At 34.8% G+C, this 26,595-nt stretch overlaps 1 protein-coding gene across 1 annotated transcript; it reads right to left on the reverse strand.

Annotated features, from left to right (window-relative positions):
* Nucleotides 1–1,668: 1,668 nt before the first annotated feature.
* Nucleotides 1,669–17,847, reverse strand: LOC132550559 (glutamate receptor ionotropic, kainate 1-like). The gene is made up of 13 exons (XM_060214648.1): nt 17,790–17,847; nt 16,917–17,057; nt 15,680–16,057; nt 13,716–13,906; nt 12,950–13,135; nt 10,285–10,401; nt 6,208–6,387; nt 5,842–5,930; nt 4,563–4,653; nt 4,040–4,367; nt 3,410–3,627; nt 2,528–2,799; nt 1,669–1,939 (listed from the first exon to the last, which is right to left on the reverse strand). The coding sequence occupies exons 1-13, from the start codon at nt 17,845–17,847 to the stop codon at nt 1,669–1,671; spliced, it is 2,520 nt and encodes an 839-aa protein (XP_060070631.1).
* Nucleotides 17,848–26,595: the final 8,748 nt, after the last annotated feature.

The raw sequence follows: 26,595 nt of genomic DNA on the forward strand, positions 1-26,595 counted from the left end.
TGAGAGCCCTCCTATGACAGTGTGAATGGTGTGTCTGGAGGATTAGAGCCCTCCTGTGACAGTGTGAATGATGTGTGTGTAGAATGAGAGCCCTCCTGTGACAGTGTGAATGATGTGTGTGGAGAATGAGAGCCCTCCTGTGACAGTGTGAATGATGTGTGGGGACAATGAGAGCCCTCCTGTGACAGTGTGAATGGTTTGTGTTGAGAATGAGAGCCCTCCTGTGACAGTGTGAATGATGTGTGTGGAGTTTGAATTAAGCTTCTGTAGACGTGTTGGTATTTTCAACATTGGTTCATTCTAATAATCGTAATGAATATGTTGATTGATGTGATCCATATCCTTTATAAAATCCCTTTGTATAATCCACATGTGTAGGATCACATGTATAGATTCAGAATCTCATATATCACTATTTGGACAATAGGTTACTTCAATATTGTCTTATCTGTGACCTGTTTCGTATTACATGTATATCCCAAGACATGTGATCTATTCAAAACTATCAGCTTCATCTCCAGGCTCTATGGAGTGTTTCATAGTATTCCGATGTTTCCCTAGTTCTTGTTGGCTACTCATGCCGATAGTCTTTGAAATTAAAAGCCTGACTTCCATTTCATTTGTTAACCTTCATATATAGCAAGATGGTTAAATCGAGGAACCGAGTTCTGGAGATCTAAGTTACGGCGGATACGATACCATTGCGCAGCCAGACCATGCCCATGGTATTGTATGATAACATCGTGAGGAAGGTTCCGAGATTAGTTTGCCATTGCACGTAATCAACTGTATGTTAAAACTATTTGCTAATTCTCCTTACTATTTTCAATCTGAATCAGAAACGACGCAAACTGTTGTGATGTCAGTTTGTTTTGTAATGCCATGCATGCAAAAATAGCTTTTATTTAATTCTTGTTTACTGGTATTCGACGAGATTTTCCTTTTCGACATAATGGCCTCATTCTATTACCCTATTTGACATGACGTTTTTGGTGCTCGTTAGTACGCATGGTGGTTGTGTTATATGTACCGCGCCTTCATTAGTTTTATGCAATTAGAATTAGAGTTGATGTTGCTATTTCCTACAATCACAGTATAATCAAATTTAATTAAGTAAGAACACATAAAATTGATTTCATAATCAATAACACTGCATCATGTTATATGCCTGCTCCACATAACAGTAAGACCAACGTTCAACTTTATATTATAAAACGTATCAAAGCTTCATTCCATTTTTATTTGTTTAAGATAACAATGTGATTTTCATCAAGTTTAACCTTTATTTTGTTTAAACCAAGACACATTATGTAGCAATTAAACCTCACAAACAAGTCCACTGATGCAGTATATTACAACCGAAAAGCAAAAGTCAATAAGTTGTCCTCAAATCCATGTCATTACATATCGATCTGCTTACTTTCCTGCTGTTGTTCGGAAACTTCCCTACCACCGTTTACTTTTGTCCCCAATCTGATTAAAACCATATCTTAATTCACTTCCGTAACACAACCCCTCTCCCCAATCCAGAAACAATATTATCTCACCATAGATGTTGAATGTTGATAATTTTACTTAACTTTTAGAAAAGAAATAATCGAAAAATTAAATCCCTTTCACACAATCCCGACACACATTGATTCACGAATCTCGTATCTACATGGTATCCTATGTGATGCGTTTGGTATGTTTGTGTATTACAGCAGGTCTATTTGCATTGATACCTTTGTGTCTTTCCCAGTAAGAATATCCACATTCACACAGTAACACTGTTCCACCTATCACTATGCCTATTCCGATCAGGTAGAAAGCACTCTGTATGTCAATTAAGGTCACTATAGTAGCTTCAGGAACCATAGAACTGAAACATGTGCTCCTTTTAGGCCAATTTTTTAGCTTCCATATTTCTAACAGGCCACTTTCGTGAATGGTAAGTACTCTGAAACAAGACAGGAAGTCATCATCGAAAAGTGTTAAAGGATGAAATGCATTCAACATACAATCCGACTCTAACGAATTTCTTTACAAAATATATTTGCTATCCACTTGTAAGTGTAAGAGGTTGATCGAGTAATTGTTACATAGTTAGGATTCAATATATTGACATTTCTATGACGATTTCGGCGGTGAAATTTGAAACCCTTGTGACTTTACAGCTGATTTGTATCTCCTTATGTATTTGTGGTGTTATGACTCTACTGTAATTTTTCTATTTTGGTGTTTCTATTTGTCCCTTTCGACCTATTTTATTGTACATAATATACAATGGTACAAGGTCCCAGACACAGCCTATGTAAATATTCTTGGTATATACATTAATATTTAAACAACAGCCCAGCTACAGATCATAAGGATACCGCTTTCCTAATGTCGAAAACAATTGTCAAAAATGATAAACAGGATGAACGGACGAAAAACGCCAAATTCTAATTACTATAGGACTTAGGAATTGATTTGCAATAAACTACCGTGAGAATATAAATATTCGCATGTTTATCTTTAAAACCAGATCAAATTAACCACTTACGCGTCAGCAAACAGCTTTGTGTATGGAGAGTTATTGGGAAGACCCACAGCATACTGAAAAGGCAGAAATTCCTCTTTCGTCATCACCAGATCACACTCCTTGCGGCCTCTCATCCTTAACTCGCTATAGGTCTTGTCTGCTAAGAATACATAATTTCCAGACAGTACCTTGGAGATATGGACTTCAGGATCAGGACTCAGTACGTTTCTGTCCGACTGGTTATACGACACAATTCCGTTCCATACCTGCTGGAACTCGTGTTGCTCGGATGCCTGAAATAGCAAAACATGATTCTCACTAAAACGACCATGCGCTCTCATCCCATACATCCTAAGTCAATCTCCATCACATTGACTTTAATTATTTGAACCTGAACTAAACGAACGATCCATCGATAGTTAAAACAACGAAAAGGCATTTAACCATCATATGGCTGACTTGCAATAAAGATTCTGAACGGAAATTAACGGGACATCATGACATCATGAATATCTCTGAAGTTATATATTGAAAGCTACATTGTTATGTAACGAAAGAGTTAAGCATGTTACCGTGGCCTTCTAATACACGACCCTGTGTTATGTTTCTCTATAAGCGATCTGTGATCCGTTACAGAACAATTATTATCATCAAACTTGCACACTCGGCACGTTATTCAATTAACAGTGAGAAATCGTTACGTATCTAGCATTTTAATTGATTAGTTTTCATTAATTACGTCGGGAAAATTCTCTGATAATCGTTCCATGACATTGTCTCGCTTTTCAGGTCTTACAAAAACCATCATGGATATTTTCCAGTCATATTTCAGTTTTCTATCATCTATTTCAATAAACATATATTTATGAAATTTTTCCCTTCTGGTGCCTCGCTGTACCATACCCTGAAAATATCGATGAAGGCAGTTCCCCCGATAGTTCCCCACTTATATATATCCTGTTTGATCATGCCACTGATCGTATCAAATGGCAACCTTTCCTTCGATACCGTAAGAAAAGCAATCAGATTGCCGCTATATGTTGCCATCATGGCGATGCAGAATAGCCACCAGAAGCTCAGCAATGTCCTCCCCGATACAGCATCCGACATGTGTTCTCCTCCTGTCAAATTGAAATGTTCTCATAGTTGGCATAGTGTACATGGAGCATATTGATCGACAAACACCAATAAAATACTGATATGTCAACTGAATTTTAATTAAAACTTAAAAATGATGATATGAAAACCAGTATGGGCAAAACAAAAATTGTGAAAGAATGAGATGAGGTGTCCTGGAATGATGAGCGTTTTCTGCTTTAACGCCGACATGTAAATCGTGTTCAGTTGACGTAAGTTATGTCGGATCTTAAATGATAATAAGTTAATGACTGCATTGGTCTTCCATTGGTCAACAGAAAATCAAAAATTCATTTCCTCACATTGGCAAGACGTATTTAGAAAACTACACGAGTAAGAAAATTATAGTAATTTACATATAATTTTGAATCGTTGGAGCTTACAACAGTGAACTACCTTGTGTGAGGAGGGCTCCATATAAGTACCAAAAAGAGTCTGAGAAGTGATGGAGGCCCCTCATGGAAGCCCTATCCGGTATTCCTCTGTAATAGGGACTCAGATACTCCAACATGCACATGACAAATGACATTGTCGGCAGAGAAATCCCTATGCAGATCAGCACAGTAGTTGTGAAGGGATCAATTAGAGTGCGCCATTTTGTCTCGGAAGGGTCGGGTTTTTTCAGGAGCATAATAGTTGGTTCGAAGTAGTATGGGTACGAAAAATCCATCACTGCCTCCCGATTTGTCTGTATTGACATTGGGGCTACTGTCAAGTCAACCTCCTTTGTAAAAGAAACGCAAACATGAAAACGAAACAAACAAATTAAAAAAAAAAAAAAAAATGAAAACATACGGAATGTGCCTTTGTTCGGAATTTCGAACTCGGTAATTCTATTGAGCCTAATAACATTAATTACGAAGACGACATGAATTAAAGTGATTGCTAAATTAGTTTCTGTATGATAAAACACACTTACGTTTCTCTGCATCTGACCGACCAAACCATTGAAGCTGCCGTTTTCGAACTCCATTCCCCAAGCCCCATCAGCTGGCATAGTCAAGCGATATCTGAAAAGATTTTTACTCATGAAATAATGTTGATACTTCCAGTTTTATGAAATGATTTGTCTATGATCAAAGTCAATTTCGTGGTCCATCAAATGTTTAGTCAACATTCATACTGTTTTTTCTGATCAATATTCAAATCTTTTACAAGAGATAGTTTAAAAAAAAAAAACAAAATGAATATTTCATTACAGCTTTGTTGCACCGTATACGTCATCGTTTCGGTATACATTGACACAATATATAAGATTTACATTACCAGTAATATTATTCTACTTCGTATACATATAAAAATAAAACACATGAGGATAAGATATAGACACACAATGAAGTGTATGGTTTTCATAAAAGTGAGTTCTGTTTCTGAGGGCTTCTTTAGGGATTGAGTATGTATAAAAATAATTTACATATTGTACTTCTTCATCTCATCATATTATATAAAATCCTGGACTTTAACCGTGCAGTTATTATGTTAATTCATTTCGATAATTTTATGAGTGAGATTTAAGCGGGAAAATGATCCCGAGAATAATGTTGTAAATTTTAAAGTTAAAAACCAATGTTAAGTGGAGTAATGAACACAAGAATCTTCTAAAAGGTTTTGAGCAAATCTGTTTAGTTCAATAAATGTCCTTTTGATGGTTTATATATTTATATAAGGCATTAGTGATTTTTTTCTCTCGTGGATCATTCTAACATAAATATCGAATAGAACATTTATTGTTGGACCAGAACAAACTGCACCATCATTTAGGTCACTATCTTGTTATCACACCTGATCATATGGTAAGTTTCTGATAAAGGCATGGCTACGTTGTTTATTGTTTGGCAGGAGCAGGTTACCAAGCAGAACGTGAACGCACCTAGACAGTGTTTAATTGATGCAACTATATGTTATCAATTACGTCAGTAACATACAGTAAATAACCTCAAAGTCAAAGAAGAAGTTGGATTCATCTTTTGCTGATGAATCACTAATACTTATTCCACCAATGTTATATTAACGAATGAAATTATGAATGCGAGTACAGTAGAGACCTCAAGCAATTCAATTCGAGAATCATTTTATTGATGGGATTTTGAGTGAATAAAAACCCGAAAAAACCACTAACATATTTCTAGACTAGAGGCACAATTGAAGCAACAAAATCACGTGTTAGATATGTATGGTCTGATTAACCTCAAACTTACGTAAAATTCAAACTGATGGCCAAATGGTCCAGCATGTCAATACAGAAACCGCTAAATGTCTCGTTGTGTTTTGATACAAACGGATACCACTTCAGAAAGCGAAAAACAGAAACAAAATTATATCAGATAACTGAAAATGAATCTCTGAAGAAATGTAAATCTGCAATCATGATCATTTACCAGTGTATATAAAATATTAGTATCTTAACAATTTAGTACTTCAATGTGAAGTTTCGGTTAATATCAAACCTTTGCACAATAAAATTATCTATTGGGTAAAGGAGGAACCAATACATGACTAGAAATATAGTTGACCTGTCACGTGACTTTCTTAATCGAAATGAAAAACATAGTGTTAATATTTACAGTATTAGTGGATACAAGAAGTTTTCGTCCATTGAATCCGAATTTGGTGTTCGGAAATATGTCACCGGAAGTGAGAAGCCTTCCCGAATCCCGGATGTGTCCAACTGTCTGGAATTTTCTTCCTGTCTGGGTCCACATCAACGCCTCTATGGATACCCAATGACACACCATTTTGTTGTACTGCTAAAAACAGACGACAGTAAAACCAAAAGATGTCATTTTTGTTTACCAAACAGTGAAATTGCCTGGACATTTGAAAATATGATATGAAATCAACAAAACGCTATCAAATTAATAGTGTTCCGGTTTATCCTATCGTTGGAACATGTAGTTTATGATATATATCTAGTACCTATATGTAATTACATTTTAATAATAGATATAGGCATACATTTAGAGTGAAAATGATACAAAATATAAAAATATAACTTATTACATGACCAAATAATGCAACTGTTTATTAAGTATAAATATTCATATGAAAGATACTTGATCATGTTCAATCACGAAACAGGAAAATGTTTTAGATGAAGATACATTTCGTATATATGAAATACTTACAAACATCAGCAGTAAAGCTTAAGTAAACGACATTTAATTCATCCTTTTAATTCGCGCTTGCGTGAATCTCAACGAAAACTACAACGCAAACTCCGGAAAACACAGATTCCTTTTTTAATTGATGTTTGTTGTAATCCTGTCTTTGGGTTATTTAACATGGGATTATTCTTTTTCATCTCTCCCTGTTGACAATGCGAATGTTTATCAATAGTGTGATTTAATTCCCTCGATATTAACTTGTATCATCCGGTTGTTTATTTATATCTTTGATCTTGTGATCCTGTTTAAAGACTTTATTCTTGTTGATAGGCATTTTGCGACATATTGATCCCATTTCTTATCAATACTTCAGCTTCATTATGGGCAAAATATTTTTATACTTAAATGTGTACCAAACAAGTTGGGCCTTAGTGCTTATTTACTTAAATATGTAGTGAGTTCCATTTTGGCAAAAAGGTTCACATTTGACATGTTGTGCAGTTTAAAGTGTTTGTATGTTGTATGTTTATAAACTTATACTACACATGAAGTGTTTAATTATTACACAAGTGTTTTTTTCAGTGTTCCACAGTGAACACCACAGATATGTTTACATCACATGTTTATGGATTGTTGAATTCACCTTTGAGATGTCTGACAGAATTCTTGACTGTTTTATTGTAAACGACACACAATAAGGTCATATCATTGTGTCTACTACGAGAGTCTGTGTTGTACAAAAATTATTTTCCCTTGTGAGAGTCATTGTTTTCTCAGGAACAATGCTAAACAAACCCATAATGATATTAAGGAAGACCCTCCTTATGCGGGATGTCTAACTATAAACTTGAATCACATTTGGACCCAACCATTTTCATTTTTTTTTGTTTGCTTTTTGTTTGTTTTGTTTTTATATCAAACATATGTGAAGCTGCTGCTTGTAAACCGAACTTGAGTTGCCGATTTGAATGCCCTGTGAATTTAGCATTATAAAACATTTCCATTAAATTATAGAATATTTATTATACGAATTAAGTTGACTTTTCATTATTATCTGTAAGTCTCGTTATACAATTTACTGTGATAGTAACTATCACAAGAACTTTGTAATTCTTACCATCGCTATTTTTGTGTGACATAACACATGTCGTCGGATATTACTACGAGACGCTGAGTATAGACAATGCTTTTCATTGTAATGAATGTAATATCTTAAATTGACCTCATTAGTCAGAGAACGTTTGAATATGAAAAGATGGATAACGACAATAAAGGGACATAATTTCAACAATTGTAACAAACAAAATACTTTATTTGAATGTGCAAGGTAAGTTACTTTTGTTTTCGAGTATGGATGTGAGAGGAGACTTGATTGGCTTGAAGGGATCATGTGATGCGGTGAGAAAGGTATCAAAGGGAGAGGGAAAATATTTCTGTCAGACAATCTAGATTTGCTGGAGTAGCTATATTTCACTTCTTTACTTTCGAAAGGGAGTTAACCCGGAGAATTAGATATGTTTTTAAAGCTTAGAAACTCTGTTTATAAGTGTTTATCGAGGTTGATTTATCATTATTAGGAAATCAATGGTACTTAATATTACTGGATAATAAGACAAACAATTTAAGGATAAGATTAAGTTACGGTTACAGACATTTCTATACAATACAGTCTATTATATTCTAATTGATTTAGGATATATTAATCAATTATAATATCTTATATATATGCAGTACACGACTGTATCCTACCACACTGACTTTTGACAGTAACAGTGATGCATGATAAGTTGAAGCATCCCTATACATAATACACAATGTCATTAAAACAAAGTGAACTATCATATGAAGTTTGTGAAATCTTTTCATAACCTGGTGGTGACCAGCCTGTTACAATATCCACCTCGACTAAAAGTATTCCGCCTGTTTTGGTATAACATCGCGATACATTTTGAATTATAGGAATTGTTTTGACCAATCAGCGAGGAAGTAAAATGATAGTCATGCAACATATTAAAGGGCTGTTGCGAACATACCAAAATCCAAGTTTTTTCCATGAATTTCATTTTGAAGCTCTTTTGATTTAGACAATTCTTCGTATTTCGTACGTAAAATAGATAAAATTATTGTTTGTCGAAATAATATATAGGTTTGGTTTGATACAATTTTATATAGATTAACGTTCTATGATCAGCAATGAACATTTAAGGACGATCTGCCAATATGTATACGAGATTAGTGCATTTGTTTGTGGATGACTGCGGTATATACACGAAAGCCTCCTTGTGATATTACAGAACTAAAGCCTAATTTATAGTGCTGTCATCCTGGATTATGCAATTATGCGGTCAGATTATACCGACAATACACTCCTTAAATACTGAGCGTTAAGGATTGAATAGTGACTAACTGGGGACAGATAGGTTATTTTATGTCGGTTAACGACGTATGTCATATTCACGCTATTTTGGACGATTGAAAGGTATAATGATACAAAATACAGCTTGTTATCATTTGTAGTGAACTCATTAGGGTATAAAAATAAGAATGATTTCATTGCTATCTAGAGACCGTTGTAGTATACCAGTACAAAACACAAAGGATCTATTAGTAAAAACATACATTAATAATGGTATTGTGCCGACATATCATATGTTTACTCGTGTGTGATTAGTTATTGGTACCTTATATTGTCTTTGTATGAAGAGCCATATTATCCCAGGCATATATGAATATGCACAGCCATTAGGACCGGAATCCAGTTATAGTTCTATTTCCTCAGGATATTCTCTTAATCAGTAACAAAGTGTGTTTCTATGTACAAATGACCTAGATAAAGCGAGACAAGTCTTTAAAACAACACTGTTAGTAGGATGTAAATATTGCACTTCTATCATTGCGTTATCGTAGAAGCTACTTAATCTAGGATATATTTGCTCTCTAGACGATTCCTTTTTCTAACGTAACCCTCAATTAACACAACTTTATATCTGACCTTCAGTTCAGCGCTCACACCTATGAGGAAAGCTTTCGATTATGTCGGTTAGCTGAAACATATCGAAGTCTTTGAAATGTCTGTGACTACCCCTTACTTAACGCTCAGTATTATGGTAATTTATCAACTGGTTATCCCACCATCAATATATTGCGATCGGGTGGGACGATCACTTGAGTACATTAGATAGTATACTTCAATGTGGTAACACTATAAAGTCGTTTCAGGGTGCACTATCACAACGCAACTTACACGAAAATACCTCAGCCTTCCTTAACCACATTCACTTAACACATATATTCATCTCGCATACATGGAGAAGTAGTCCTTAATTTGTCAAAGTTGTTGATGATACACAATACAAAACAAAACCCCTGCAAAAGTAAGGTATTTATTAATGTGAACAATTACCTAGGATCATCATGTGAATGGTTACAGCTTCATTATCTTTTCAATGAAGCTGTTTTTCGAATTCAATCCACAAGCTTGATACTTTGATCCATTTAAGATTGACTCACCTAGTAGTATTGGCCAAAAACACTTACCGTCAAAATTCGTTCCATCGTCATTGACTTAAATGTTGTGTTGTTTTCATCGCCATAAGACACGTTATAACTGCTCCCAATGTCGCTGAGAACAGCCTGTATGTACGTTTGTACCTCCTAGAATAAAACAACATTTTAATATATCAGCAAATATCATCAAAACGGTTATTTCAAGTAAAATGTGATCAAGTAACAACTTGCCATTCCTGAAAACTAACACAGACCCTTGTATTGCTGAAACTAGAATGTGTTGTGTTCATTTCCCAATTCTGATATACATCAGCAAAAAAAACAGAAGACGTTTTTTTTTTGTAAGATTATGGTGAAATGGTTCTGAAGTATATTATCAAATGTTTCTGTCTAGTAATGGCCTACTGATAATTATGTCTATCAACTTTTAGATGAGTATTTAGGTCCCAAGTACATGAATACAAAAATATCTCTATGTCTTTTCATGCTCGGGTATCGTTAACATGATTGCAATCACTGTGTCAGTAAAGTATCGATAACCGATTATCAACATGTTTTATGTGGTGAATCCCTTCGGTATTATATGTTGTTCATTAGTTCTCATCTATTATGACCGTTTCATTCGAGCGCATGGTAGTTAATGGTGCATGCAAGTCCGCGGATCATTAGTGTATTTATTAAAGGATACATATTGCAATATCAACATTTTAATGACATTGTTAACAACGGCCGTGTGTAGTATGAATTGACTAACCTACCAGTTTATTTGCGTTATTGTATCAAATTTTATTTATTTATTTATTTTCGTATTTTGTGAGGTTGCATTCGAAATGATAATGTTACAATGATACCGAAAATCACTGTAGTTTAAATATGAATATTCAAATGCACGGTAAGTTTACCACCTAACTCAAGTTTTACTACTCGTGATGTTTCAACATTCCAACAATATTCTCTGTTATGGTTTGAAAAGAACTCGTCTTACAAGTATGCTCAATTGTTGGAGATAACTATCGATTCAGTTATTGGAATAATACCGTAGAAATCAAGGAGTACTGTAGTAGTTTTATAATGTCAAAATAGACAGCATGTAATTCATTTTGCGACGTATTTATTAGTTACTCTTGCCATGGAGTAAATCCAAACACTGAATATTTCCAAAATTTAGGGGCAGCTTTGTTATTACCCAAAACAATGTACCGGTGCATCATTTCCTAGAGTATATATCATTAAATTGACACTTGAATGCAAACTGCGTTCAAAATAATGAACAATAATATGAGGGAAACAATACTGAATTTCCCGCGCAAAGTTGTGTGAAAACATGTGCACTAACAAAAACCTGGCTGATTATTGTGCGAATAATAACTTATCTATATTTCGTTAAAAACTGCTTCCACTTATGTCTGTGCATTATTTTATCAATTTACAAAGGTAAGTAGGAACTAAGTTGTCTGATATACGGGTAGAGGTTGCGCCGGTGAAAAGTTCAAAGAGGTATTAATGCTGCTCCGTTTTGTGATCACGAGACCCATCGGAATACAAGCATATATCAACAACGTATCATGGTAAGATACCTGGTTATTGATTACTTGACAAGATGACAAGTTTTCGTGGAGACGACTTTAACGAAACGTTTTTTTAATGTAGTACGTAATATGTATGTAACAAACACCCACGCAAGGTCAAATAAACGACTCTAGGTTCAACATAGCAGTATTTTTGAGGTTCAATATTGTGACAAGTCAATTAAGGTTACAAAATATGGCTTATTACATCAATAGCTTCGTCGAGATTTCACAAAATGGAATTTTGAATTTTAGCATGAAAATGTAGATACCCCATAAGAAATATGTATGGCTGGAATATAGTTCCCCATCGGAAATTTGTATGTCGGGAATTAGAGACTCCCATCGGAAATTTGTATGTCGGGAAATAAAGGCCCCCATCAGAAATTTGCATGTCAGGAAGTATAGATGTCCGGCGGAAATTTGTTTAAGTCAGAAAATATAGATCCCCAGCGGAAATCGGTGAAAAGTTCGTAAAGGCCTCGTCGGTTTTATTCAAAGCTAACTGGTTTGTTGTATTCACATGCCAGTGTCTGTATCTTTATTTATACTTGTACCTGCTAATCAATATGGCTGTTAGACGTTGAATTGATGAGTTATGACTACTAGACGTTCACTTGTACATTACGTTCTATGTGAAAGAAAAACAACCGAAGAAAATACCTTTATGGTAACAAAATATCAATTCAAACAGAAATTCGAAGAAAGAAAGAAAGATATCTAAATATATTGAGACTGCTGAACAGTATAAAGAACGAGTGTCTGCTTCATCGCCGACACCAGCTATGTATATATATAATCATTTCAGTCTCCGTAAGTAGTGTCACTTTCCCAAATGAAACAAAATAGAATCAAATAGCATCAAACACGGCCACCTTCATATTTCACCGTAGTTGGGGAGGCAGCAGTATTGCTTACCCGAAATAGAAAACTCACTATAAGGAAACTGAAACCATCACGCTTTTCATACAGCTTCAAAACCATCCTTTCGCGTCATTTAATTAATAATTGGAATGGCGCACCTTACAAAAAAACTTTTTACAACATGTGATTAATGAATTGCAATAATATTTGTTATCTGACAGTTTCTATTCTTTGATTCCAGTTTGATCAATTAGGGAACTTACTTTCCCATTGAAAAGAGAATTGCGAACTACACTGTCCGGTAGTACGATGACCACAACGTTGTCCAAGTTGGTTTCAAGGTTAGTGAGTTGGTCAGCCGCCATGCGATCACCAAAAGTAACAATTAACCATCGAGTCATGTGGCGCATTGCGTATCTGTGGACTTCCCAGCGCGCAATGGAAAATGGCTAAAAAGGAATGTGAAAAATACAGCAATTTTATAATGTAATTCCAAATAACAAAAGTGTTCAATAAAACATTAAAATATCTATAACACATCTCATTTGAATTTTGCCTCGATGTGAATATAAGCATGGGGTTCCATGAAAGTTGAGATATACATTTAGATTAACGACGAAGAACCGACATGTTAACAAAAACTCCAAATCAAAACCCAAAATGATGGCAAAATATGAAGAAAACAAACATTTGTATGACTGCACAGAGTTGCAATTGCAAATGCAAATGGCATCGTCTTGCTTTAATTCTAGATTATGGGCCGCTAATGTTCAAACTCTTGTCCGTATTATTTTCATGTTGAAATTTTGAAATAAAATGTAACACATTAGTCGAATGCTTGTTTTTTCACCCTCTCCCTCTTATTCTTATTATTTAGAAATAGTTATTCAACATCTTGGTTGGTTGTGTGCCAATGGCATCAAGTATTGCAGATGACTTGCGTATAATTATAAACTATGTTTAACAAATTTATACCCATACTTTCAAATTGCAATTTCAATAAAACACTTAGTATTTTCTCTCTCTTACCTTTTTCAGTATGGTCCAAACACATTCTATGCTACACACTATAGTAATATTTGGCAACTCCCGTATAGCAAAGTCAATCTTAGACAGCAATTCTTGTTCAAATCGAGGAGATTGAATATCTGGCATCATTCCGGTCACAACGGACACACCAGACTCAGACAGACCACGGACGAGATTACCCAGATGTTCGTCTTTCAAAACAATTAAATAAAAATGGACTGACATTAATAAATTATTACAATTTGTATGTATTTGCATTGTATACCGACAATAAATTATTAGGGGTCACCTGCCCGACCACGTGGGTTTTCCCCGGGTATTCCGGTTTCCTCCCACCATAAGACCCCTTGCGCGCTTACATCCGGGCCAACAAGAGTGATTAGTATATGTTGACATAACTTGTTTCGCAATTGTTGTAAAATAAATAAAGTTTATATTTATAAATCATTGTTATAAACAGGTGTTATATATATAATAGTGATATTACCTTGTATATTATCATTGAATTTCAAGCTTATATAATAAGACATATGTATGCTTGTCAATACTTAACTAAAAGATATTGCTCAAGATAGTATAACTAATGTCTTGTTATGATGAAATTCCGATAATACATTAATATCATCAGTAAATTAAGGCATGCAGTTTATAAATATGGATACTATGTGACGTTTATTCTTTACAGATTTAGTAAAGGTTTATATGTTGTTTTAACAGTCGTTTTCATCCGGTTTTCAAATAAGGATCATTTCAATTTCTCATCAAATTTTGTTGATTTTTCTTAGCACTGGCATAGTGTCAAGTAGATTTTTTTGTCTAAATTGTTATTTATATTGATTCTTTGTGTACATACCCTAAATTCGTCAGGTCTATCTCTGAACGGTAAAGGTGTGTGTTCACTTAATTAGATCGATAAAACAGCGGGCATCCGGGGAGAGGAATCAACAAGAGATCATGACAGAAAACTCATCCAAAGTTGTCTGTGCGTTTTTGTTTTTAGAAATTTGTCTATATAATTATCCAGTGAATATAGGAAACAATACTGTGTGATATGATTTCACTTCGTTGTGATATTTCTTAACTGAAATTGGTCCCTGGGTTGAGAATATGCCTACTGTACGGTTATCGTCTTTATCGACATTCTGACATTAGACCTACATTCAAACTCATTGGATGCAGAGAAAAGTGAACTGGATTATGTCATAAAAAATTTTCATTATCGTTCTCTCCCCTTCACATTTCGATGACACCTTTTAGTATGTAAATGTCAATCATCTGTCTCAAACGGACGCTTTCTTTGGGATTGCGTCAGAAATAATGAGTATATCTAGGATTAGATAATAAAAATTACCCAATTAAAAAATGCGTTACATAACAATCATTTTAGAATTATCCTATGATTTGTACTGTCAATTGCCACAAACACAGCTCAGTTATACTTTGTTATGGCAGAGAACCATTGAATAAATTCTCATTGATATATAATCAATTTTGTTTATTCATATCAAATGTCAAAATATCCCTGGTCAGAATTGTAATTCTGCTTTGAATAGTAATACTAGCCATGACTTCACAATAAACTACTTTAATCGGCTATTACATTGGTTCATGCATTGCTAAACCATAACACTAAATACAGCGAAGCGTTTAATTAATTTTTTCATTTAAGAACAAAACAGTTTTAACCATCGTTTGGCATTAAACTTTGATGCAATTTCCTACGTGCATTGCACATAATTATTTTGTGCCTGGATCGTTGATAATAGGGCCAGAAAATACACAAAACTTTACTTAATATAGAAACTGGTTTTTTGAGAGAATTTAGCGTTGAAAGTCCTAGCTTAAGTGGAAAATAAAAGGTGTCATAATATGTGGCATCTGATATGAAAAGAATTATGATTATTTTGGCTTCTCATACTGAAAACGCAAATCATTTCATAATTATTAGTAGTATGTTAAGTTACCGTTGTCAGTAAGCACGAAGGTGGATGGCCACATCAGATGGCGTGTGAGTGACGATATGATATCCACCAAAGCATTTCCGATTGGGTGAAAAAGTTGACGAGTGTTATCAATTTGATAATGAACTTCTGTTGGTGACTCGGTACGACAAATGTCAACTGCATCTCCTTTTTCTCTACTTAGTGACATAAATGTTGAACTTGTACTTGAACCACAGTTATCGATCGAAATCTGGTCGCTGTCGTAACTATCGGTAGTGTTAGGAGTGACCCACTGAAGAACTGGGATATTGTTTGGCAGCAGAACCGAGATGTTGAGATGAAAGTCGACTTCCGCCAACAGCAATATCATGTCAAGATCATCTTCTGCCATACTATTAACTGACGAAAAAATATAAATACAAAATACTTGCACAACACCATTCACGCTACAATTGTTGGGACAAAACTAAAAGTATCCTTTAATATTGCAAGCAAGAGTAACACCAGATGAACGAAATTTACTTGATCTATACCAAAGTGAAATGTATAATATTAACTAAATGGATAACATTAAGGCAATACATAGCAAATCAAAATACTTTTCCTTTCAGTCTACTCAGTTGTTGGAAACTGAGGGGTCTTACAGACAAGATTGGAAACCTTTGTTAACAAACAATAACTACCATTTTGGAACGGAAATGAACTGTGAATGGAAAATAACTTTGTGTCAACCTTTCATAGAGATCGTTTATACTCTAAGATAGCATGTCTTTGAAAATCATTCAATTGGTTAAAAATATCTCAAGGGCAACCCTTATTTCAAAATTGTCTTATCGAAATATGTTTAGGAAAAACTTCATGTGATATTTGCCAACCTAGTTTGAAAGAGATCGGTTAAAATATAAGGAGGATCTCGGCCAAGATTAAAAAGTTACAAAAAGAACAGATGGCAGTTACTTTTCCAGAGATATTTCAATACGAATGTCGTTCATGAAATCACATCTTTATGTTACGGTTGGCTTTGGGCAAAAAAGGAATGCTTAGAAAAGTATAAGCTATAACTTCCAACTATGTATAATCAATATGCCGACCATAAAACACAGCTTCATGTCATGGTTAAGAAAACTGTGAGATGTTAATTGCGAACGCCATACAATAGAACGACCGTCAAATGATATAAAGCTAAACGTCTGCCATTCAAAATCATTTCAACATATAAGCGGTGATAAAGATGAAACATTAAATACAACCAATGTACCGGTTGTTAGGATGAGGAAAGGTTCGGATACATCAATGTATGTCCAGGTAACCATGGCGGCTATGACAGCATTCAACCCCGACACGCTCTTTATAGTCGTCTGGTTATCACAGGCAGCATTGCATGGTCCTCTTACCACACCTAGACAATGAAGCAATCAATTAGTTAAGTGATAAAATAAATATCTAAAACGACCTCAATACTTTTGAATTTATAGTGTACTTTATCCAAATTCAAATCATTACATTCATTGACATTAAAACAGATTAGATACCAACACCAGATGTTTAGCAGTTCATGGTCAGAGAGTGTATGAAATCAGGTACAGAACTTAAATTATCATAAAGTTCGATATACCACAGGGCCAAGGGCAAAATATGCAACGACTTTATCAAACACAGAAGAAACACACACGTCTTTACATAAAGACAACACATATTTTGACACAAAGAAATACATATGTTCTATCTCTAAACACACAACATAGCAAACAGATACATAACTTTTAATGGCATTTTAGGAGGAGTGAGAAGATATATATATAATTAATCACACTCTATCACCAATGAGTCAGTGAAATCATAAGTTACATGTTTCCAGCCAATCCGGCAGGTAACATGTGTCTCATGCGTTATTCAAAAGGATTAGTAATTCAACGATCGCTCTACGACACCTTGGTACATTAGAAATATTTTAATATTTTAAATGTACTTTTATCTAGCGGATTATTTATCCAACAAAACACGTTGACTATGGAGCTCATATGGGGGCTTTACAATTACATACAGAAACATCTCCATCAGATCTCTATTTTTATATCTATCATCGAATGCCCTCGATCTTTGCAATATCCAATTGTCGATGAAAACATACCATGTTTATGCTGAATCAACCCATTTTCATCAACCTGTTGTTCAGGTACATAGAGCATGGATGCCCATTGCAAAACAACTGAGTCTTATCGGCTTTGAACCCTTATTATTCATTACCTGCGTCAAGGGATATCGATTCAATTTGATTGTCATAACTAAAGTGACATTTAGTTTACTCCCGAGTTCCGCGATGTGCATGAATAGTTTATTTAAATGTGATGCTCTTAAACTTAATACATTATGGTTTGATTTTATCAAATACAACCCATTTGGTCACAAGATAGGGAAAGCAGACAGGCCATGTATAAGGCAAAGAGAAAGAGGAAAACAACCCAACAAAAATCAGCGGAAAGACAGCCTTAACAAGTTTGAAATTAAAACCGATATGTACATCAACCGTGGAGCTATAACCAGAGAGAAAAGTTGTATTTCCGGAAGGACCATAATTGCATCACATTTGACAATAAATAAATCTGGCATGTTGCGACCGCTCTAAGAATTTTGTGAGAGAGTAAATGTATTTGGGATTGATTATGGAGTCATTTTGAGCCATTTTGAAATAACAAAAAATACTACTGATGCGTTATATCATTGAAGCATTTCATCTTGTCAGTAAGGTTATCTGACTTCGAGATTTAAGAGTACAATCTATCATCTATGATTTGTTTTAAAACAACAAAGCTATACTTCCTTAGTGCTATATAAAAGAGTGAAAATGACTAAAATATTTCTTCTGGAATCCTGGACAGGAATCAAATATCGACACCATATAGTTCACTTACAGTAGCGATCTTGTTAAAGTTTCAGAAATCCAAGGATGATTAAACATCATTGAACATTGATCCTTTATCAATCTTTTATTAAACATGTAGAGCAGTATGTTTGTTTTAACGGTTATTACTTGACTATCAGAACGAATAACAAAAGAAAGCCAATAATCATGATATTGAAACACAAAAATGTTCCCAATGGACAATTAGCCGGGATACTGTGTGAAGATATAGCAAACAGCAAGACACTGTATTCACTGATGTGAACAGTCAGTAGCTACATTGTACACTTCACAACATCGATTAAAGTAAACGTTTTGTGTATTAGTTTCATCGACTTAATGGGTAAATTTCCTGGTGTACTGGTAGTGTAAGTATCGTATAAAAGGCATAAAAATGGTCTGCCTTGTGTATTTTATTCACAACAAGATCTTATTGTCTTGCTAAAACCGATTTTTATGTTGTTTGATGTGAGTGGGACAAGTTTTGCGATGACAGTTCGAAAACCAACAAGAAAATACCAGCATGTCAACATAATCATCAAATTTAATTAATCTAGGACAAACTTTGAAAAAGTACAGCAATAATATGAACAGTTGTTGCGGGAGAGTAAGCAAAAGTAATGAGACTATACATTTTCCAGAAGGCTTTCATATTTAAAATTTCAAACTTTTTTCGTCGATGAGCACATGCCTTTATAACGATAAATGATAAATATTGTAAAAATGTTTTATATTTAACAGAACCGAGACCCATAGTACAAACAATACATATTGTTTACCTAGTCGTAATATCTTTATAATAATATAAAGAAATTCTGTACACGGTATTAAGTGCAAAAGACCAGTGTACATGAACCCGGCATGCACTATTATCACTTCGATAAATATTTAATTAGCATTCTATATTGAAACATGATGTTACGATAATGTAACATGAAGATATGCACCATCTATGTGAGAGTGTTATGTATCAACACTATGGGATGCTAATAAGCACGTTTTTAGACTCTTGAATCAAACAGCTACTTTGTAGAGTGTGTGTGTTTTTTATTTGAAATATTTATCATTATAAAAGCTAACCGGGAAAAGTATTTACATGATAGTGTATAATGTATGAATTGAGTAAAAACAGCAGGATTCATTGGGATACAGATAAAAAGCATAACAATATAATACTACTAAACACAACTTCAAATTTAGTCACGTGGTATTCAGTTGTTTTTCAGCCGCTACAGTCATTAACATAAAAGTTCAGATTATTATGTAAATACTTGTTCAATTGTTATCTTTGTAACAGACATCTCAACATCAAGGTATTTGTCAAGTTGACGTCAAATTGAATTCAAGAAACACTTGTTGATTTTCACTGAAGCGTATTTCTTGAACAATACGTTCATGAAATATATATACGGAGGACGAAATTATAAACATGATCGAATTTTTAGTTGACATTCGTCGAGTTCGGTGGTAACATCTTCCGAGGAAGTATTGACATACATATTGGGACAGATTGTGCCCCTCTCTTGGCCGACTTGTTTTTCGTTCTCTTTCCAGATTGTATCTAATCTTTGCGAATTTCGTGATCGTCTCAAAATCGCAAAAATCAAAATTGCAAAACCTGCATGTGTTCTTTTTTCATTGTAAAGCTGTCGGACCTTATATGCACCTGAGCATTTTCTAGTTGTGAATACTTTTATAATAGATAAATATTGGCAGGGTTTTGGCATAGATTAAAGATCGCAAAAATAATTCGATATACAGTAACATTTTATAATGAGATATTTCTTTTAAACGTTTCATCGTAATTCGCTCTAATCAACTCACATTCACAGACCTGTACCTCTAATTAGAATAGAATAACGGCGTTTGAAGTAGCAATGTCACAGACAAGATCGAAATATTAAATGTAGCAATAAAAATGTTTTTCACGGTGAAAAAGGTCTTTGAAGTTCTCTGGGAAAATGCAGACATTGACGCTACTATTTCAGACTTCAATTCTGATCAATCCTGGTGTGAAGTATCTAAGATTTAACATATGATGCCGTGAGTGAAACAATTGTTACAGGATGTCAGAATAATTCCCATGGAATAATCTATTATGATTTACGTACTGTTACCAGAATTAAGCCTGCAAAAGTAAACGATAAGAACTGAAATTAATAAAACAAGAACATTTCTCTTGAGGAAAACCAATTAAAATTAAAAGTGGCTTTTATTTATTTTATAACAATTGAAAATATTTTTTTTCCAATTTACATTCATCTTATTGGTCTAGTTGGAGGCGATCTAAATGTCGTACTGTGGTATGCAACCGGAGTGCCATGGGAATACCCACATGGCCGGGCAGTTGAATCGACATGTCATTGTTTCTTTTATGTGTGTGGTTGGGTGGCACAGTAGCAATGCACTCGCCTTTCACCCCTTTTACGTAAGCTGCGACTTAATATAATATAATATAAGTCAATGTCCTCTTTTGTATGGTTTAATCTCCTCGTTGTATAATAAGAATTATTTATGTGATCAATTTCCTAAGTTATTCACAGATCATATATATTTTTTAAATCCCACGTAATGACAATTAATATTTGTGATGTTGCAATTACAGCATCTCAATCAAATATATTAAAGTCTGCAGTAATATATCGGAACAAACTATTAACACACTTTCAACCACACCGAGTTAATTTGATTTCTATAGAAGATTAATATTAAGATGGAATGCCACGTTAAATCAGATATGCTTTTCCGATTCCACATACTAGAATACATTTGGAGAGAGTAAGCAATTCAAAACTATCCGAGCGTCATTTATTATTAAAGTGTTATTTCCTGATTCAGCTCTTATTGTACACTTCGATTTATGTTATTGACATTTTCTTTGATGACTGGACGTATTGAGTAGAATCATACACTGAATAAGTAAAACATTAAAGAATGCATTGTATAGATTAGAACAGCTCAAACATACTTTTCGTTTAAACAGTTTTTTTTGTTTTAGTTACTGTTTTATTAATTTGAGATATTATTAACGTAATACTTAGAAATAAAATAATGTTTCAGATACGTGCAAAACCTTTTTCGGAACAAAATGATAAAGTATCGCTCACATTGGGTATTATTACATTCCCTGCAAAACAACAAGACATCATCTACTTTACCTACGAGGAAACACCAGCGAAACGTGATTGAATACAACAATAATTCTTATTGCCAATAAATGATACAAATATTGAATTGAATGAGATAAACAATTTGTGATTCATGTTTGATGTCTTCCAATACAAAAATGTGTGCATATGGACATAGGAAAGAGTCCAGGTAGTTTTTCATAAAAATGGCGCGTCTAAATCGAGCAATTACATGATGATTGATGATGTGGCATTAATACCAAGTGTCTACTTCGAGGAGACGTAAAGGAACACTCTAATACCGTTACCATTTTAGGGCATCACAAAGCTCGAACAGATAAGTGTATGTTAATCCAGGGTTTAAAATCCATGTAACGTCCAGAACTGATCCGTTGTTTGACGGATGTCAAGAGGGACAATACGGTTAGAAAACAAAGCACAGAAAGAATTCCTTGATAAAGAACTGGGCGATATGTTGCGAGACTTCCATACGTTTTATTTACCTGCTTCTGCAAGGAGACCGGGTCTAAACTGACTTGATGTTTACTTTGCAATTCGCCAATCAATCAAACACAACAATTTTGAAATTCAAATATTTCGTTAATGATAAAAATTGATGGGAAGATCATTTAACTTTAGGATAAAGTCGGTAACAAACTATGAGTGTTTATACTGATAGTAATCATCATTAAACTAGTGAACCAGAATATCATCTCTGTAGGAGATGCGTGTTTAGGTTAGAATGTACAAATAACAATGTCTTATAAGTTATCAAACATAAAACAAATGAGAAGAACAATACACCTCAAGGGAAATGAAAACGCGTCGATACATTCTGATCTCCTTTGTATTTCAAAGTCACTTAAACCACTGATACCATTAATACTGGTTCACTTGTAATTATATAGCACGTGGTTCCAACTCGACGGGAGAGCCTTCATTTTTAATTTTCCCAAAGGTGAAATGTCGTGACCTACTCATTGGTATCATCACACGTGAGTGTACCTTCTGTACATTATGAATGCATGTAGTCAAGCCTACAGGAAGGACGACACATATGTATATTGCTGTTTATTACAGTAGTTGGCTACATTATATCGAATTTAAATTTGTAATAAAAGAAGTTTTGCACACGTGTATCTTTTTCACTATCAAATATAATTGACTTTTTTGATACAGAAATGTTATGAGATATACACATATAGTCTCTTACTTTGATTGGCCATGTATTCTCACAATCAACGCAGATATTAAATCGAAGCATTTTGGTTAGATTGCAAATAGCATTACATCAATATAAACTGATGTACTTCCGAAATTTTCGCATATGTTTTACCTCCCCTCAAATTAAATTCTGGTCAGCCACTTTTATTTATTTGGGACGTTTTACACTCTAATATAACCTGTTTATTTATTTGTTTCAGCTCAACAGACCTGAGGGTTCCATCACAGAACTGAAAACAACGATAAAAAGTATAATAAAATACCACAACAATACATACCTAAATCCATCAATAAAGCATGCGTAGCAAACTCAAACTCCATAAATCGAAGGCAGGCAAATATGAACTTAAGAAAAACGTAAACGGAGACCCCCAAAAAATTACAATTAGAATAAGACAAGGTGTTCAGCGTCAGCGTTTTCTGCTTCCAAGCTTCTGGTCATTCCAAGTAAGTAATGTCACGTACTCAAACGAGAACCGCGTATACAACAACGGAGCCAACAAGCAAACTAAAGATCATCAAATGTTGTCCAGCTTCATATCACACAACAAAATAAATTAATTCACAATGAGATCACTTTGGCGACCTTAAAACTTCCCTGTAATTTTCATCAACCTGCATCGTTTGAAACCCTGTATTACGAGTGTGTCCGTCAGTTGATAGCTTCTTGCACAAAAATCGTGATAATGCGAACAGGTCATTGAATATCGAACCAAATGCTACAGGTAAATACCATAGGTTGGGGATGTAGGAATATTGCTGTTCAGATATGGAAAATTCACAAAAGAGTAATTGCAATCATCACGTTTATCATACACCTTGATGGAAAGCTGTCCATGTTGGTTTCGTTGTAGGAATAGATCGAGACAAGCAGCTGATATCGCATGTGGTGTCATTTAATTCCGATTCAGGTGGGTATATACGATGGACGTGGTCAATAAATTTCTTGTTATTTAAAGAAAGACCCCATCCATATATCTGATTGTGAAATTAAACGACTTTTCAAGGTCTTTGTGAGCTGTTTTGATAAGATCTTCAATAAATTTCGCCTCGTATGAAATCAAAAACATGTCAGCCAACAGAACCAAAATAAATCGAATGTGCAGACAAAGTCTTTGGCATTTCAGTTGAAATTTCTTTATACTGGATGATCAAGATTAATTTTTTACGAATCACAGACAAATGTTGACATTACCACCTAACTATACTGAGAGGAAAAAGAAACGCAATTAGCAGAAATTTAATATTGTAAATTAGATCCTTGAAGTACAGCCTTGAAACTTGACAAATGTGTACATTTGAGTTAGGTCCCTATGGTGCCGTGTTAAAATCCCTGATGCATAACTAAACTGCGCACGCCGCTTGTACAAAAGAATAAGAGACAAAAGCACGATATCTCGAATCCAATATAAAGGATTGGTTCAAATTCTGTGTGTTCGAATCTTCAGACATATCCATCTTGATTTCCCACATTTTAGGCATAAAGCGGTCGCCCTCGTGTGACGGCGCGTCGGCAGGATAGGGCAATGCGACTTTCGCACCTACGTAATCGCTTTCTGACGGCAACGGAAAAAGCAAGGAACACAATTGGGCGTCATCATGTTCCAATTGATCCAAAGACAGTGCGTACTCGACTGCGTGCCTTCGGTCTAAGACCGCGACGGCCATATGTTGGACCACTGCTTAATGCACGGCGACGTGTCAGACGAATGCAATGGTAGAACTCACATTTCGTAAGACGCTTCCCAATGCAACGTTGGACAAGGGTCCTGTTCTCAGATGAGTCCAGGTTTTCATTTTACCGGGCAGACGTCCGACGTCGTGTCGATAGACGTACCCACGAGCGCTATGCAGATGCTTGCGTGATAGAGAATGACAACTTTGGAGAAGGATCGTTCATGGTATGGGGAGGGGTTGCGCATGGTATCAAGACTCCTCTGGTCGTTATTTAGGGAAATATCACGGTCGTCCGCTATAGAGATCAAGTTCTAGCGCCGCATGTTGTTCCTCTAGTACAGCAGCGTCAACTGACGTTTCGGCAGGACAACGCCCGGCCGCATGTAGCGAGGGATTGCTGTGGTTATCTCGCAGCAAACAATGTCCCCACCCTAGACTGGCCCCCATACAGCCCTGACCTCTCCCTAATAGAACATTTATGGGACAGAAGGATAAGACGTGGGCCGAATCCTCCAATTAACGTTGCTCAGTTGGCGTTGGCGCTGGATGAGGAATGGAATCGTATACCAATGAGGAGGGTTAATACCCCGATCATTTCAATGCACAAAAGAGTTCGTGCAGTTACTGCAGCTCGCGGGGGGCACACACGACATTGATGGGTCCAAAACGCACTTCATTTTGAGTTGGGTACTCTTGAATCAACGTCAAATTCTCGTAGATGACAGAGTGGTCAAGTATCTTCCAGTTACACCATAATTACATTCTAAAACCCTTTTCTATTTCCCGTAGTTGACCTGGAAATTCCTAATTGCGTTTCTTTTTCCTCTCAGTATAACATACCAATCTTCTATTGAAAACGAACTGTGAAACAACCCATAGATACATTTAAAAATGAAAATAGATACCCAGATGTTATCGTCTGCTTTCCAAAGAAGGTAAATTAAAATATTCAGATATATCTGAATAAGAATGACTATTGAAATCAAGAGTCGTCTTTAAACACAAAAACATTTAATGATTTCATCTGTACCAGTTCTAGTGTGGTGTATCAACTTAGTTTGTTCGGTGATCAAATCTTGCTATAATACTCCAAATAACTTCTAACCAAACTTATATATCAAGTCCTTATCACAGATACATTTAAAAATATTTACATGAACGTTTTAAAAATACAAGCATTTGAATATTTTTAAGTCCCGAAGTTTGCTGTAACTTGCATATAACGTTTTGATTCATTCGAATAGTGGCACGGTTCAGAATATACACATGTACATAACGCTGTTCTTATCTGATATATAATAATTACGATATTCATTTAAGTATGAGGCTGCTGCACCTCCCCGTCTAGATTTTGACTTTTTTTTTTCGCTTTTGATAGTCTTTGTCGCATCCTAGGCGTCAACATTTAGGCCCTTTGCATCATTGACGAGTCCTAGAAGAACGAAACAGCTGCATGATGTTGTTTAACTTGTTTGGCTCCAATGCATCCAACTCTAAATTATCAAAAGGTGTTATTCCCTTGTGTCTTTAGTTCATTCTTGTTGAAATATTTTTTTCTAAGATTGGTAGAGAATTTAAAACGGTTGGATGTCTCGACTCCTACGCCTTTTTGACTTACCTTATCAAAGATCTTTAAAGAACCAGGATTTACAGCATGAAAATAATGTTTTATTGACAACGTCAGATACAAAATCGATAAAACATGCAAGATTGATTACTCTAGACCTGTTAGGCATAAACCCAGGTTACTAAATACAAATTTTAGAGTTGAAAAAATGGAAAAAAAAATCATCATCAAATTTTTCAAAACATTTTGATTGTAATTCCAATAATGACACTCGTCTATAATTGGTGACGTAATTATCCAGACCAGACTTAAAATTGGTATTACGTTTGCCTTTTAAAAGCATCCATGAAACCAATCACCACAGAGTGAATTTTTAAACAGGTTACAAATTGGAACACAATTTAATACCTTGGCCATGTTTGAATTTCTAGGTTTCTAT

Source organism: Ylistrum balloti, unplaced genomic scaffold, assembly GCF_031769215.1.
Source record: "Ylistrum balloti isolate Yb309-2 unplaced genomic scaffold, AGI_CSIRO_Ybal_v1 Utg370128, whole genome shotgun sequence".
Lineage (NCBI taxonomy): Eukaryota > Metazoa > Mollusca > Bivalvia > Pectinida > Pectinidae > Ylistrum > Ylistrum balloti.

Coding starts and splice junctions, on each gene's coding strand:
- LOC132550559 (XM_060214648.1), bottom strand. CDS start 17,847: ATGCTCTATGTACCTGAACAACAGGTTGATGAAAATGGGTTGATTCAG. Junction 16,058..16,916: donor TTTCCTCATCCTAACAACCG/GTACATTGGTTG, acceptor TTTTTTCGTCAG/TTAATAGTATGGCAGAAGAT. Junction 1,940..2,527: donor ACAAAGCTGTTTGCTGACGC/GTAAGTGGTTAA, acceptor GTCTTGTTTCAG/AGTACTTACCATTCACGAAA.